Raw genomic sequence first — 17,500 nt, 5'->3', positions numbered from 1 at the left:
GCTTTCTGAGTGCTTCAACGCAAACGCAATCTGCCCGTTAATAGGTTAATTTGCCAACTTACTATGTGCTATGGAGCCTGCTCCTGATGACTTTTCACAAGTTATCATTAAAAAGAAAGGGTTTATTACAAGAAAAATGGAGGGCAGAATAAGAGGAAGATGAACACGCCAGCGGTGCGACGATCACTGACGATTATAAATGAATAAATAATAAATAAGCCAACGCGCCCTCGGAGCCCCAGAGGCTTAAACAACCAATAGTATCTCATTCACTTGGAGTACACAGGACAGACAGAGAGAGAAGAGAAGATGAGACAGAGAGAAAAGGAAACTTGATCTGGAAGCAAAGCTCATGCACGTGGTGTGAGTGAGTTTGAGGCCCATCTTTGTGGCACCCCTTCATGCCTCCCCAGCTGCGCTCGTCGCACACCAGCACTTGTTCTACAAGCCGTACCGTGAACCACTGTGAACCACAAAACTACGCAGGACTGGGCAGGAATCATGATGCAGCAGGCGGTAACCAAGAGGAGAAATAAGGCAACCAACCACACAAATGAACTTGAAGCCCAAATGAAAAACAACGCCCAATGCGGTGTAAGTGCTTATATCATCTCTCGGGAGGGGATATCAGATTTCCTGTGGTGCACACCCATTGGTCGATGTGGCATACTAGGTGATTATTGATGGGCTGCGCTGATTGGCTGGCAAGCTGTTGGCAAGGGGGTCCCATTGGCCTTGAGTGTGCCAGATGTCTATCCATATATGGTGGCATCTCCGTCAAACTGACCCCATGATCATGCTCATGAGCCTTGCTGATTGGTGGTAAACTCAAGAAGAAAGGCCATAAAAGGACAAATTACAATGAGGGGAGGTTCAATGGCATAGGGAAGGGGAGGGTGAGGGGTTGGGGGAGGCGTTGCAGACACTTCGGCGATGGGACAAAATCTTTCTAAATATGTGCTCAACAGCTTTTATCAATTTAAGGAATTACATACATTACACACTTGTGCAAAGATGTACTACGAGATAACCATTCTAATCTATCATATCCTCATTTTACCCCCATGGCAAGATCTGCAACAATATGTACATACTGTGTATACATATGCACAGTGCCTTCAGAAAGTATTCACACCCCTTGACTCTTGTCACATTTTGTTGTGTTACAACCTGAATTTAAAATGGGTTAAATTTTTTTTGTTTGTGTGAAAACATGTTTTTCGGCGTTTGTGTGAAAACAAGCGCCTTTGGCAGTGATTACAGCTTCAAGTCTTCTTGGGTATGTCTGCATCAGCTTTGCACATCTGGATTCTGGGATTTTCTCCCACTCTGCCTTGCAGATTTGCTCAAACTCTGTCAGATTAAATGGGGAGCATCGGTGAATAGCAATCTTCAAGTTTTTTTTTCCCACAGATTCTCAATGGTATTGAAATCTGTGCTTTGGCTGGGTCACTCGAGGACTTTCACATTCTTGTTGTGAAGCCATTCCAGTGTTGTTTTGGCTGTATGCTTGGGGTCATTGTCCTGTTAGAATGTAAATCTTTGCCACAGTCTCAGATCTTTTGTACTCTGAAGCAGGTTCTCCTCAAGGATTTGCCTGTATTTGGATTCATTCATTGTTTCCTCCATCCTTACAAATCTCCCAGTCCCTGCTGCTGAAAATCATCCTCATAGCATGGTGCTGCCACCACCATGATTCACGGTATGGATGGTGTTAAATGGGTGATGAGCTGTGCTCAGTTTCTGAGAGATGTAGTGCTTTGCATTCAGGCCAAAGAGTTCAACTTTCGTCTCATCAGACCACAGAATCTTTTGTCTCATGCTCTCAGAGTTTTTCACGTGCATTTTTGCAAACTCAAGGTGTGCTGTCATGTGCTGCAGAAATTGTTGTCCTGTCTGCAGGTTCTCCCATATCTGTCAAAGGAACTCTGTAGTTCTGTCAGAGTGGTCATTGTGTTCTTGGTCACCTCCCTGATCAAGGTCCTTCTTGCCTGGTTGCTCAGTTTGGTCGGAAGGCCAGCTCTTGGAAGAGTCTGGGTCGTTCCATATTCTTTCCATTTCCTAAAGATGGAGCTTTATACCCTTCCCCAGATCTATGCCCCCTCACAATTCTATCTCGGAATTCTACGGATAGTTCCTTGGACTTCATGGTAGAGTTTCTGCTCTGACATGCACTGTCAACTGTGGGGCCTTATATAGAAAGGTGTGTTTCTTTCTAAATCATGTCCATTCAAGTGAATTGGCCACAGGTGGACTCCAATCAAGGTGTAGAGACATCTCAACGATCATCAAAGGAAACTGGATGCACCTGAGCTCAATTTGGAGTGCCATAGCAAACAGGTTGAATACTTTTTGATGCGACATTTCAGCTTTTTATTTTTAATTATTTTGTAAAAATGTCTGAAAACATGTTTTCACTTTGTCATTATGGGGTATTTTGCGTAGATCGGTGAAAATTTTTTTTTAATTCAATTTATTTTAAATTCAGGCTGAAACACAACAAAATGTTTCAAAAGTCGAGGGGTGTGAATACTTTCTGAAGGCACTGTAAATAAATGTATAAATAAACTCATGCCAAGCCATTTTTTGGAAAATGATGTTCTACTATGTACATATGTATATATAACAAGTACTACTTACAATAATATGCAGTGTTAAAGGCTGATGGTCAGTTTTGATGTTCTCCACCTCAAATATTAGCTCCAAAATCATCCGGCAAACCTCCATCTGTAGCCAAGGTGAGCCTATGCTCTTTATAAACCTCCCAATATCCAAGGCTGTCAAATCTGTACAAAACGAGTAAAAAAAAAAAAAGAAAGAATATGAAAGGTAATGGTAATGCCATGAGTGTGTGGTTGAGAATCACATTCTGTAACCATCAATACCACACTCCATGTCACAGCTTCTGTAGGAACAAGAGCAGATCTAGCTGGACTCTCATTTCTTATTACATAGATCCAACTGAGGAAACGTGCCAGAACAATACCGGATTACAGTGTTAAAATTACACAGGAATACACAAAGATATCAAGCAGTCAACAAAGCATGAAAATAATCATCTGTAAGCCATATTAAAAAGGTTACTGCTTCTAAAAGATGAATTTAAGTGAACATGTCAAGGTGCAAGGCACACAAAATGTTTTGTAAGAATGAAATAATCTGGAAAAAGAAAAAGCACAAGAATATGGGATGTAATAAACTTGTAGGAAGTGGACGAGCAAATAAAAGTGATGGTTACTTGGTTAATCCAAAGTGCACAAGTTTATCAGTGCAGTTAAAATGAAACCAAATTCATATTTGAAAAAAATAACAAAAAAGAACAGCAGAGACTATCTGATTTTAACTTGCATCCTTTACTAACTTACTAATGCAACATCAATCAGCAAACACTTCAACAAACTTCCAATCCTCCTTAATTCCATGTCTTTCCATTGGGGGGGAGGGGGGGGTCATGTGTAATATGAAACACGTACATGTGATGCAAATATAATTTCACAGCCAATCAAGATCCACGGAAATTACTGAGGAGGTCACAATTGTCAGAATTGTCACCCATCATCATTACCCAGTCTTTCCTACCCCATTAACACAACCTAACCAAACCCTTTTACTTGCAGGTTACTATTTCCACCCCTTACTCTCTCACTCTCTTTTCCTTTCAACTATCCCATCAGATTGACAACACTTTCCTTTTTTACCTCCACCACCAGGGAAGGAGGAGGAGGAGGAGAAGTGGAAGGCGAATAAGGAGAAGGATAAGGATAAGGAGAAAGAGAAGAAGGATAAGGAGAAGGAAAAGTAGGATAAGGAGAAGGAGAAGGAGAAGTAGGAGAAGGAGAAGTCGGAGAAGGAGGAGTAGGAGAAGGAGGAGTAGGAGAAGGAAGAGTAGGAGAAGGAAGAGAAGGAGAAGGAGAAGGAGAAGGAGAAGGAGAAGAAGGAGAAGGAGAAGAAGGAGAAGGAGGAGGAGGAGAAGGAGGAGGAGAAGTAGGAGGAGAAGGAGGAGGAAAAGGAGGAGGAGAAGGAGGAGGAGAAGGAGGAGAAGGAGGAGAAGGAGAAGGAGAAGGAGGAGTAGGACGAGCAGTAGGAGAAGGAGAAGGAGGAGAAGAAGGAGGAGTAGGAGAAGGAGAAGGAGGAGAAGGAGGAGAAGGAGGAGAAGGAGGAGAAGGAGAAGAAGGAGAAGAAGACGAAGGAGGAGAAGGAGAAGAAGGAGGAGAAGGAGAAGAAGGAGAAGGAGGAGAAGAAGGAGAAGAAGCAGGAGAAGTAGGAGAAGGAGAAGAAGAAGAGGAGAAGAAGGAGAAGAAGAAGATGAAGATGAGGCTATGCTTTCACCCCTGCTGTCTGTTTGTTGAGCTGTCTATCTGTCTGTCTGTCTGTCTGTCTGTCTGTCTATGAGCAGGATATCTCAAAAGGTTGTGGACGGATTCAGCCGAAATGTGGTGGACAGGTTGCATGTGTGACAAGGATGAATTTATTTGATTTTGGTGAAGATCCAGGTCCAGATACTGGACTTTATAAAAGTGATTCTTCATTGAGAGATAGCACCCAAAAATGATACACTGTATAGCACAATATCTCAAAAAGTTATGGCTGGATTTTGAAGAAACTTGGTGGACAGGTTGGGTGCGTGACAAGGAAGAATTGATTCGATTTGGATGAAGATCCGGATGCGGACACAAGAGTTAAAAACAATTTTTTTAAAGTGATTCTTCACCATTCAGAGACCGCGTTGTATTATATGATATTTCAAAAGTTCTGGATGAATTATGATAAAACTTGAAAGATGAGTTGGGTAGGTGACAAGAACAAGCCGATTAGATTTTGGTTCAGGTCTGGATGCAGATCCGGCCAATCCGTGGGATACAAAACGTAAACTGTTCGGTCTGACGGAGGTATGCGCTCTACCACGTACCGTTCTAGTCTCTTTTTGTGTATTGTCAGGACGACGTGCAACTTTTTTTTATTACCATCAAGTAAGAGGGTTCTGTTAGGTTTGGTTGGATTAATGGGGAAAGAAAAGATTGTGGGTAAGGACTGTGTTTAACACAAGTGATGGTGATGATGAAGGTGGTGGTGCATGATGATGAAGCTTTGAACTCGTTAATAAAAAATGACAATGAAAAAGTGCATTTCCCCACATATGGAATGAAGAATTATCATATCTCTTAATTCTCAGTTTGCAATTTAAGTATCGTTTCTTTTAAGTGTGGATCTCATTGAAGTGGAAGTTATACCATATGCAAAACCACCAGACAAATTATTTGAAAAACAGAAGATAGGAAAATGGGCATCACCTGTACATAAAACAGCCAAGAAGTAGGCAAGTTTTTCCAAGAATGCAGATTGAACTCCATATATTTTGTTCCAGAGAATTAAAAACTCAACGATGACACTCAACATATTTCCAAGGCAATCAGAGATGACGATGCTCATTGTCTGCATCAGTGCGGAAGAAAGATAGCACGTGACAACATAACCAAAATATTTCCATAATCTAATCTTGTCAGTCATTTCAATATCACAAAAACACATGCATTCCTACCTTAACACAAAACACTGGAAAAAAAAAATGAGCAATGAATTTTTTTTTTCTTTTGCAAACTGCAAAACGTGATGAGAGAACAACACTTTCCTTTTTCTCTTTTCCTGTTTGTCAGAAGAACGTGAAACAATTTATTGCATCACCATCGAGTAAGAGGGCTGTGCGAGATTTGGTAAGGTTAATGAGTGCAGAGAAGCATATGGGTGAAGGCCCTGTCACACCTTGACGTTTTAGCCAGTGTATGGCAAGGCATAAAAATGTATGTAAAACGCAAGCGTACGCTGAACTATTGATGTTTTTTTCCAGTTTTGGAAGTATTCATAACGAGTTGGACGTATGCATAACATATTAGTAACGTACACAGAACGTTTCGATAACATATAGAAAACTTATATCAACGAATGCTGAGCGTGTTGGCGGCGTTCACCACCTATGCCCAACGATAGTCTAACTTATGCATCGTGCGGCAGCATATCGCCAACGATCACGTGGCGTAGCCTATTAAGGCCGAGGTCACATTTGCCAGGGCGGCCGTGGGGTCTCCAAAATCTACGGCCATTAGCAATTATACGTCGGCCGCAGTATTTCCACGGTCACACAATGTAGCAGTCACATATGTTTTTATTTTTCGGGGAGCTGCACGGTGTATTTATAAATTGTGGAGACCGAAAACGTGGGGTTGCCGTACGGTCTTTGATTTGATGTCGCACGGTGACTTTAGGGCGTTCCTGCGGCGGCCATAGAATTTTCAGGGCAGACGCAAGGCGACCGCAGGGGGACCTAAGGCGAACGTGCGGCCAGACGGACGGTAACGAATGGGTTATTTTTTATTTTTTTTTTACCAGTTTTTTTTTTTTTTTGGCTTGTCGAATTGCTACGGCGAACGTAGAAATGAAAAAAAGTTATAACTCCGCGTTATAATTCCACGGCGATTTTACGGCCTGTAAAATATAGCCATACGGCGTAGGGCCAACCTGAGGCCACCTCAGAAACTCTGCGGCCGCCGCACGTTTCTGTCAATTCAGAGGGCGTACGGCTGCCGTATCTTCGCCGTAGAGCAAATGTGACTTAGGCCTTAGGTCTTAGAAATTGTGGAGACCGAAAACGTGGGGTTGCCGTACGGTCTTTGATTTGATGTTGCACGGTGACCTTAAGGGCCCTGCGGCGGACATAGAATTTTCAAGGCAGACGCAAGGTAGCCTCAAGGTGCCCTAAGGCGAACGTGCGGCCAGACGGACGGTAACGAATGGGTTAATTTTTTTTTTTACCATTTCTTTTGTTTCGGCTTGTCGAATTGCTACGGCGAACGTAGAAATGAAAAAAGTTATAACTCTGCGTTAAAATTCCACGGCGACCCTACGGGCTGTAAAATATAGCCAAACGGCGTAGGGCCACCCTGAGGCCACCTCAGAAACTCTGCGGTAGCCGCACGTTTCTGTCAATTCAGAGGGCGTATAGCCGCCGTATCCTCACCGTAGAGCAAATGTGACTTAGGCCTAAAAGGCTGCGGCTCGAAGATTGAAATCATAACCGCACTAGACATCGAAGTGTCAAGCCGCTGTCACACCTTGACGTTTTAGCCAGCGTATGCCGACGTATGAAAAATTTGCTGAATATGCTGGCACACGTCGAATACGTTATGGGTAAGTTTTGTATATGCTAAGAGCACGCTGAAGCACGCTGGCATACGTCGACAAATTTTCAGCATGTTGAAAATTTTTCGACGTATGCCAGCGTATGACACACGTTCCGCATACGCTGGCCATAAGTTGTAGGCATGTTACGCGATCGTTGACACACGTCAACACGTTACTTGTAAGTTACTAATAAGTCGAAACACGTCGAAGTAATGTTTAGCGTCAGTGTTTCAGACTCCCTGGTTTTTTTATTTTATTTTTTCTTCGGCATGACGGTGATGTTGACACTTCGATTTCTAGTGCGGTTATGATTTAAATCGTTGAGCGGCAGCCTATTAATTATATTATAACCGCACTAGAAATTGAAGTGTCAACATCACAGTCATACCGAAGAAAAAAAAAACCCCCAAAAAAATACCAGGGAGTCCGGAACACTGACGCTAAACATTACCTCGACGTGTTTCGACTTATGAGTAACTTACAAGTAACGTGTATCGACGTGTGTCAACGATCGCGTAATGTGCCTACAACTTATGGCCAGCGTATGCGGAACGTGTGAGTCATGCAGAACCTACACTTGAGAGCTGGCATACGTCGAAAAATTTCAAGCGTGTTAAAATTTGTCGACGAGCTCGGCGTACTACGACGTATGCCAGCGTGCTCTTAACGTATACAAAACTTACCCATAACATATTCGACGTGTGCCAGCGTTTTAGACAAATTTTTCATACGTCGGCATACGCTGGCTAAATCGTCAAGGTGTGACAGGGCCTTAAGGATGGGGAATGAAATGAAATGGTAGTGCACCAGCTTCCTGAATCCATGAAGATTGGGATAAAACAGCCTCAGAAAGGCAGTTTCACAAATTGGAAAAAAACATAGGGCAATACCCCTGGGGACTCACCTGCTAGCGACTGGATAAGATAACCAGGGAACCACTGGTAGTTAAGGATGACACAAAATATATAACGGAGAAGAAAGTAAATACCTATGGATTTTTATTTAAATGGTGCCAACAATCTTTGGATCATCGCAGGTGATAAAGGTTGTGATCAAGTTTCATTGGAATTGTGTGTGTAGTTTCTGAAAAGAAAGCAAATGCATATTTTTTGGGGGGGGGGGCAATCACTCCCCTCTCCCCCCATAAATCCCTTAGACTCCAATTTTTTTTAAAACGGTGTGAACAATCTTTGGTACATCAAGGGTGATGAAGGTGGTGTTCAAGTTTCATCGAAATTGTGTGTGTAGTTTTGGAGAAGAAAGCAAATACATATTTTGGCGGGAAATCCCCCTGTAGACCCCCAATTCATGGGTGATGAAGGTGGTGGTCAATTTTCAATGGAATTGTGTGTGTAGTTTCAGAGAAGAAAGGAAATACATATTTTGGGGGGCAACCCCCCCCCACACTCCCTTAGAGCACTATTTTTCTAATTGTCATGAACAAACTTTGATACATCACGGGCGATGAAGGTCGTGGTCAAGTTTCATCAGAATTGCAGGTGTAGTTTCTGAGAAGAAAGCAAATACCTATTTTGGGGTGGGGGGGGTGCGCAACCCCCGTAGACCCCCTTTGGATCAGATTTTTTTTTCTTGCAGTGAACAAACTTTGGGACATACACGGTGATGACCATTGTGGTAAAGTTTCATCGAAATCATATGTGTAGTTTAAGTTGAAAGTATTTGGCGACGGACGGATGGATGGACGAACTGACAGACAGACATGCCATCGCATAAGCTCCCCGGAACTACGTTCCAGGTGAGCTAAAAAGGAACAGATCGATCATAAGCAGCAGGTTTAAATTTTGGAGGAGCTGCTTATTGGAAGAGTGCATGTGATCATGAGCAGTAAATGGAACATTAAGGAGAAGGGGTTTATTGGAAGAATGCACGCATCCTGCAAGGACTTAGAGAAGCAGTGTTGTAGTCGAGTCCACCTTGTCCGAGTCTGAATCCAAGCTGAGTCCGAGTCTTTGGCCTGACGAGTTTGAGTCCTGTGCTGAAAGTGCACTGTAAAGTGGCAAAATATAGTGAATTTATTTGTGCTTATGTAAATGAAGACAATAAAATATCAAAACTGACTGACGGATCGCCATCGAGCCCAACATTATACGGATCATCATCAAGCCCAACGCATGTTCGGGATGCAGCGGGCCAATTGCTTGCGGTCGAGCCAGGCAAACTTCTCTTGCAAAAGGGGGTCTCTGTTGATGCTATGCAGAAAAATATTATACCACTGACTAAGCACCGTTGTAATCAGTTTTCTTTCCTTTACTTTAGAAACTGAAAAAAATCCCCCACAGTTAGAAGATTTTTCCCATTCACTTGAAATGTTTTCCATGTTCACGTTTAATGAGATCATCAGGTTGTCGGTGGGTGTTACTTCCTTATTTTTAATTATCGCTTTTTGTTCATGTCTCCATGAGTTTTCTGGAACTGGGATATTGAGACTTTTGCAGATGTGCCAGTGGATTACTCTACATACTTGGTTGTGCCTTTGTGGGTGCAAAGCTGCTCTGACATGTTTTTCACCTCCTGATAGGAGGTGGCTTGTACTTCCTGTTTCTACCTTGCAGAACCTACACTTGTCTGATTGACACAGTCCTACCATCTTCTCAAGGCCATTGGTGTAGTGTCCTTTGTCTTGGGCATGTATGATGATTCATTCTCCAACCCATTTGAGTTGATCATTCTAAAGAGCCTTCTATGTCTATGCCAAACCTGTCCAACTCTTTATTATACTTTCCTGCTGTTTTATCGTTTTCCCAATTGTCGGTGTATATCTGTTAATATTTTGTTTTATATTTTTATTTTGTCTTTTTTTTTTGCAGTCGTTGGGGCTGTATTCATTACTATTTCAGTTTCATGAGCCTTAGACCTTGTAAAAAATATTAACAACCCAGTGAATATTCCTTTGAATTACTGGGACATAGATCAAATTTGTAAATTAATTTCACATTTCACCTGCTTGTGTGAAGCCTGATTAATTTTCTAAATAAATTCTCAAAGAAAATATCAGTATCTAATGGATATATCTTATGTAGATTGCAACAACAAAAAAAAAGCTGCTGTGTAATTTTAGTAATTACATCAATCAACATAAATTTGAATTAGTGTATTGGCATCACAACTCACCATGACGTTGTCTTGTGTTGTTCTGAACTGCTCCACAAGCTGTTGCCCTAACCATTCAATGCCCGACCATGTCAAAGGAGCAACACCACTGTTGGTGCAAAACAACTTTGCCAGCACAAACGGTCCAAAAGTTGTGGGTTCAGACGATTCCTTGGTGTTTCTGCACGATATGTATTTTTGATACAGAACTAAATGAAGTTCCAATCTGATGCATCGATAAATAATGTATGATGGAGAATTCACTTTTGAAATAAAGATATGGTCAAAATAATGGACGGCAAAGGAAAGCGTTTTCTTGCTGGAGTCACACTCACCTTGTGTTTATAAAGAACAATTCAAATTCAAATAATGTGATGAAGCACGACAGTAGTTTGATGTAAACTTCCTTTTGCTCCGACTTTCCTGGACAGTCTGTGACATCAGCGACAGAGATCCTGTAACAAAGATTGTATGATGAACGAGAGGGGCACTCAGTCGGGCGCATACCTCCGCCAGGCTGAACAGTTTACGTTTTGCATCCCACTGATAGGCCAGATCTGCATCTGCAGCTTGACCAAAACCAAATCAGCTTGTTCTTGTCACATACCTAACCCATCCACCAAGTTTCATCCAAATCTGTCCATAACTTTTTGAGATATACTACATGTCGTTTTTGGCTCTATCTCTCAATGGTGAAGAATCACTCAAAAAATTCTCTGATCCGGATCCGGATCTTCAAAAAAATTAAAAATCTAATCAATTCGTCCTTGTCACAGACCCAACATGTCCACTAAGTTTCGTATGCATCCGTCCACCTTCGGTGGCATCGGTAATTCACAATATTCTCAGAAAATGAAATGCGATAAAGAAAATTTAAAAATGAAATGTGTCTTACTTGACTGCTTTCTTCAAAAGGTCCCAGCCATCATTGTCATGATCACAACCTTGCTTGTAAAAAAGAATACTTATGTAATACTCAGCCATGTCTTTTGCACTCCATGAGGGGAATGCAGAAAGCAATATTTGGAACATATCAGCAAACTGAGACATCATGAGCACGTCACATTTCTGGAAGAGAAAGTAATGAAAGAAACAGAATAAATACCCAATCATTTTGTTGTTGAGTTACAAAAGAAAACATCAAGTCATTAAAATGTGAGCTCACTTCAAATATGGAGCCATCCATTTATTCAAATATTGTTTGAGGAAAGTGTGTGCATGTGTGATTAAATAAAATAAAAAGGAGAATAAACAAAGAGAGGAAGAAAAACAGAAAAGAGAGAAGGAGAGAAGGAGAGAAGGAGAGACAGAGAGACAGAGAGACAGAGAGACAGAGAGACAGAGAGACAGAGAGACAGAGAGACAGAGAGACAGAGAGACAGAGAGACAGAGAGACAGAGAGACAGAGAGACAGAGAGACAGAGAGACAGAGAGACAGAGAGACAGAGAGACAGAGAGACAGAGAGAGAGAGAGAGAGAGAGAGAGAGAGAGAGAGAGAGAGAGAGAGAGAGAGAGAGAGAGAGAGAGAGAGACATAAAATAAGGGAAGGAAAAGATGAGAGGAGTTGGAGAGAGAAAAAGAGAGAGAAAGAGAGAGAGAGAGAAAGAGAGAGAAAGAGAGAGAAAGAGAGAGAAAGAGAGAGAAAGAGAGAGAGAAGAGAGAGAAAGAGAGAGAAAGAGAGAGAAAGAGAGAGAAAGAGAGAGAAAGAGAGAGAAAGAGAGAGAAAGAGAGAGAAAGAGAGAGAAAGAGAGAGAAAGAGAGAGAAAGAGAGAGAAAGAGAGAGAAAGAGAGAGAAAGAGAGAGAAAGAGAGAGAAAGAGAGAGAAAGAGAGAGAAAGAGAGAGAAAGAGAGAGAAAGAGAGAGAAAGAGAGAGAAAGAGAGAGAAAGAGAGAGAAAGAGAGAGACGGAGACGGAGACGGAGACGGAGACGGAGACGGAGACGGAGACGGAGACGGAGACGGAGACGGAGACGGAGACGGAGACGGAGACGGAGACGGAGACGGAGACGGAGATGGAGAGAGAGAGAGAGAGAGAGAGAGAGAGAGAGAGAGAGAGAGGGGGAGAGAGAGAGAGAGAGAGGGGGGGAGAGAGAGGGGGAGAGAGAGAGAGAGAGAGAGAGAGAGAGAGAGAGAGAGAGAGAGAGAGACATAAAATAAGGGAAGGAAAAGATGAGAGGAGTTGGAGAGAAGGAGATAAAGAGAGATAAAGAGAGATAAAGAGAGAGAAAGAGAGAGAAAGAGAGAGAAAGAGAGAGAAAGAGACAGAGACATAAAATAAGGGAAGGAAAAGATGAGGGGAGTTGGAGAGAAGGTAAAAGAGGTTTGTCAGAGGAGGATAATGGGTGGGTTATGGTAAAATGCAATATCGGTGAAAGAGTAAGGAAGATTAAGCAAAGGGGGGTGGGTGGTTGGAAAAATTGTGTTCCACCATGCTCCCTCCCGCCATCCCTTGCCCCAACTTTCTCACCCACACGAAAAATAAATACAAATCCTTTCACGCTGCAACACAAAATGCAGGCTTACTTGCAAGATGTGCTGCAAAATATTGTGTATCAGCATCTCTGGAGGACGCAATTTCACACAAATATTCGAGCGAATATCACTCAAGGCCTGAGTAATATATTCACAATCAATCTTGTTTTGTACCCTTTTCACTGCAGACTGCCTCATTTTTCGGACCTGAATCCGCAAAAACAAGATTGAAAAAAGAAGGTATTGCATGCAGCAAACCAGATTTGAAAATAAACAGCATGCACTTGAAGACGGGATTGTAAAGAAAGTTCAATCAATGCCTTACCTGATGACACATTGTTGTCTCGCTGAAACTGCAGTCAACTGTGTAAGAGCCATGGTAGAAACTGCACATAAACTGAACATAGTGAAAATGGGTAGTAAATTAGAGGTGTCGATGACGAACGGGTAATGATCGATCATTCAGGTGAGTATGCACTGAAGCGTGCTTACCTGCTTGCTGCTAATGAAATTGTTTAACGTTTCTACACGCTCGTTCAGCAGTACATTGGACGCATTGTTCAGTTCCTCACTGTCCTCCCTGCAGCGACGAAACTTCTTGATTGGATTACAGGGAATACTTTCGGTCTGCAACTCCTCTTGTATCTAAAACAGACAGGCAAAACTCGGTTGCAGGTGTTTTACAAGATCTGTGCCAAAACGATGCTTTCAAGTCATCGAATGACGAATGCACTGCATCTGTGGACCGTGGATTATTTATTCTGTCAAAACAACAGATAAGCCACAGCTCTATAATCGTGTGAGTGTTCTGGTCGTATCAGGGGAAAAAAAAATGTGGTCTTTAATTGCTATTCGTAAGGGAAAATATTAAAACTCTACCACGTGTGCAAACAGACACGAGCAACCACCACGACCAAATATGATTAGAAGCAAGCCAAAAGACAACAAAATCATCTCGCTGTCTGTGCCAAACGCAGAATCAATTCAGGCAAACAAGCACGATGCGCTCAAGGATGTCAACTATTAACAACTCCAATGCATTGACATGCATATTTTATGAAGATAAAGTACACTAAGCATTCATAAACAACGATACACACCTCACAGCATGCTTGCTGCTCAAAGCTTCCCAAAGCACTTCCTGTGGATAACAAATCATTGGCAGCCTCTTCGGGGTTCCGGTCTCTGCTCGTGGCTCTTGCAAGAATGCCTGCACCGTTTGCTTGGAGGCTTTTATCCAGGGACAGAATGGGGCCCTGGAGAGAAGAGTAATTATGCCTCGAGTGTGGTCCCATACGCACAGCTTTCAAAATGCGTAAAGAAGCCTGTACGGGTCCCTGAGAGCAGCATTAGGGGCTATTATTGAGTAAAGCAATCCTGTAATCATTGCGATAAATGACCAAATATCCATTAGTGGTCAGCGGAGAGCCCTCAGTACAACTTTCAACTCGTTGGGCTACAACTCTTGCTTTTGCAATACGACTGTGTGACGGAGAATCCCACTGGTGCACACCACCGTGGATGAATGTGTTGATGCCGAGAACCTGTGTGCTACCCTGGTACATTATCTCGGTGTGCACTCTGAGAAGGCAGATATAACAACATTGGCTCTTGTATACTAATAACATCTAAAGATGCAACCAGACGATTTGATTTGTAGTTGGTTAAGTATGGTCGCTTTCTCTTGAATAAGTGGATTTGTTTCAAAAATTTCAACCAAAAATAGATTGAACTAGACAATTTGACGTTGCATCATCGACCGTTATGCCTCCGCCCACATTAAGTCTTTGCTGACTAACTTTGACCAATAACCCCAAAACCATCTGACCTTAAAATCTAATGTGTACATACATATCATGGAACATGTACTTAGTTTAGTTCAAATCCCAACCTCGAGAACATTTTTACCTGACATGACCTTTGAACTCTTGTTGATAAAATTTTATCAATTCATCTTTGCATCATAATGTATACTTATACCAAGTTTGGTCAAAATCCTATCACTGGTTCACAAGTTATCATGGTAACAGGATTTTACCAAACATAACTTCTAACCTTTGACCCCAAAAATCGAATCAGTTCATCTTTATATCATTATACATACTTGAATCAAGCTTGATTTAAATCCCTTCAGCTGCTCTCAAGTATCACATTTTTACCTGACATGACACCTGACCTTTGACCGTTCGATGTCAAAATCAAATCAATTCATCTTTGTGTTATTATAATATTGTGACGGTTATGAAACCGGCTCCCGGGTGAAATGAACATCCACCACATGTAGGAGTTCCCGATTCAGTTGTATCGTTAGTATATGTGCCCAGAGATGGCCCCACCCATTGACTAGAAGGGAGCAGGACAAATACGTTGTGTGAGCTATAGTAGGTCTTCTTCCTCCTCCTTTATACACACCCTGTGCTTCCTTTATTCCTTCTTTAAATCTTCTTTTATTCATGGCTCATATATGGTGGTTGCCATTTCATGCACCACACAGTACAATTCAGCTGTCTATCATTCCTAAATTATCATTTAAGTCTCCACGTATATATCGGGTGCAACCTGCGATTTGTAAATTTCCTTTCTCTCTTTCATTAACCCTCTCATACAGCCACACACACAACCACATTCTGAAATACCGAACCACAGACGACAACAAAGTCAGATGACGAGGAAGAGAACGTTCCTGTTTTAAAACGCAATGGGTGGGAAAAACCGCCGGGCAGGAAAACCAGTTAAAGATCAAGTGGTAGCATCAGCTTGAGCAAGGACCTCAACTCGAGGATGCTTGACAGACAAAGGAGACGTTAACTGGTGAGCGCATCAATAGGGATGCGCAATCATGGGTCAAAGTGCAAGCCATGACCAACTCCAGGGAACTCCACCTCACTTGAACTCTGACACCCCCCTCTCGCACCCCCTCTAAAATTGCTTAAAAGGTGGAATGTCAAACCGTTCGCTGCTGTTGGAATGCGCTAGAAATCCTGCTGTTGGGGCGCGTGCAATGCATCATGCTGTTGGAACTGCTGGAATGGCAGAGGCACGAGAGCGGATGAGCAGGGAGGTCCCTAACATGGGAAGATAGCTTCATACTGACGTACACAATATGGCCAAAAGTGGACACCTGCTTGTCGAACATCTCATTCCAAAATCAAGGGCATTAATATGGAGTCCCCCCCCTACCCCAACCCCTTTACTGCGATAACAGCCTCCACTCTTCTGGGAAGGATTTCCACTTGATGCTGGAACATTGCTGCGGGGATTTGCTTCCATTCAACCACAAGAACATAAGTGAGGCTGGACACTGATGTTGGGCGATTAGGTCTGACTCGCAGTCGGCGTTCCAATTCATCCCAAAGGTTTTTGATGGGTTGAGGTCAGGACTCTTCCACACCGATCAGGCCAGTCAAGTTCTTCCACACCGATCTCACCAAACCTTTTCTGTATAGACCTCGCTTTATGCACGGGGGCATTGTCATGCTGAAACAGGAAAGGGCCTTCCCCAAACTGTTGCCACAAAGTTGGAAGCACAAAATCATCCAGAATGTCATTGTATGTTGCAGCGTTAAGAGATCCCTTCACTGGAACTAAGGGACCTCGCCCGAATCATGAAAAACAGCCCCAAACCATTATTCCTCCTCCACCAAACTTTACAGTCAGCACTATGATTTCGGGCAGGTAGCATTCTCCTGACATCCGCAAAACAAAAAGCATCCCATGATGGTGCCACGTTGAAAGTCACTGAGCTCTTCAGTATGGCCTATTCTACTGCCAATGTTTGTCTATGGAGATTTCTTGGCTGTGTGCTTAATTTTATACACCTGGAGCAGAAATAGATGAGGCTGAAGAAGTTGAATCCACTCATTAGAATGGATGTCCGCTTACTTTTGGCGGCATACATTCCTCTTCGCCTCACGGTGGGTTCCAAGAAATCTGCCAGAAACATCAACGGTGGTAGTATTGAAGGCACTCCACAACTCTTCAAGATCCCCCAAAGCACCCAGACCGCCCAAATCTCCACTCAGCCTGTTCGCAAACTCCTCAGCTTCCCTCTCATCCTTGAGCTTGCCAACGTCCAGCCGAGGCTGGGATGGTACCATTCTCCTGGATTTAAGGTGCAACTTAAGAGTTTCTACAACAAGCCGGTGGTCAGTATTGAGGAACTGAGCACTCCGGTAGACCCTGCAGTTCTGGATCGTCCTCCAGCGACCATCAACGAGAACGTGGTCAATCTCCTTTGCCACACCGCCAGCATTGGAATACCAAGTCCAGCGATGAGCTTGTGGGCGCTGAAACCATGAACCAGCCACACTAAGTCCATGACATTTTGCAAAGTCAAGGAACTTAGTGCTATTCTGGTTCACAGTTCCAGACCCATGGGGACCAACACACGTCTCATCACCATCCCTATCAGTTCCACTCGATGCATTGAAATCCCCCAAGACTAGAAGTGTATCTCGCCTGGGGTACTGATCAACCACAGACTCGAGTGTGGCATAGCATGCGTCCTTCACGGTGAGATCACTCGCTTCAGTCGGAGCATGTACGGAGACCAGGGAAATGACACCTAAGGAGTGACAAATCCTTAGTCTCATAATACGCTCGTTGACCGGTGTTACCTCAATTATCATTGGAGTCAGCTTATTGGACACAGCTACAGCAACTTCTTGGGAATGGTAACCATCACAGCAACCAGACCAGTTGGTGTAATCACCCACCATGATCTCGCCGCAATCCGGTCTCC

The 17,500-nt window shown here is 42.9% G+C and overlaps 1 protein-coding gene across 3 annotated transcripts in view; it reads right to left on the bottom strand.

Moving 5' to 3' along the window:
- SLF1 (SMC5/6 complex localization factor 1) overlaps nucleotides 1-17,500 on the bottom strand; it is a 177,352-nt gene that overhangs the window by 30,847 nt on the left and 129,005 nt on the right. For all 3 annotated transcript variants that reach the window (XM_085874631.1, XM_085874630.1, XM_085874632.1), the window contains 9 exons: nucleotides 13,860-14,015; nucleotides 13,252-13,404; nucleotides 13,085-13,156; nucleotides 12,811-12,966; nucleotides 11,183-11,355; nucleotides 10,623-10,742; nucleotides 10,309-10,468; nucleotides 5,292-5,433; nucleotides 2,641-2,786 (listed from right to left, as the gene is read on the bottom strand). In XM_085874631.1, coding sequence (XP_085730757.1) covers nucleotides 2,641-2,786; nucleotides 5,292-5,433; nucleotides 10,309-10,468; nucleotides 10,623-10,742; nucleotides 11,183-11,355; nucleotides 12,811-12,966; nucleotides 13,085-13,156; nucleotides 13,252-13,404; nucleotides 13,860-14,015 — 1,278 coding nt within the window. The remainder of the gene's footprint in view (nucleotides 1-2,640; nucleotides 2,787-5,291; nucleotides 5,434-10,308; nucleotides 10,469-10,622; nucleotides 10,743-11,182; nucleotides 11,356-12,810; nucleotides 12,967-13,084; nucleotides 13,157-13,251; nucleotides 13,405-13,859; nucleotides 14,016-17,500) is intronic.

This window comes from Eptatretus burgeri, chromosome 3 (genome assembly GCF_056783735.1).
Source record: "Eptatretus burgeri isolate ZD-2024b chromosome 3, Ebu_testis_v1, whole genome shotgun sequence".
NCBI lineage: Eukaryota > Metazoa > Chordata > Myxini > Myxiniformes > Myxinidae > Eptatretus > Eptatretus burgeri.
Note: the sequence above shows the minus strand (reverse complement) of the source record. Positions and strands in the feature narration are given on the sequence as shown.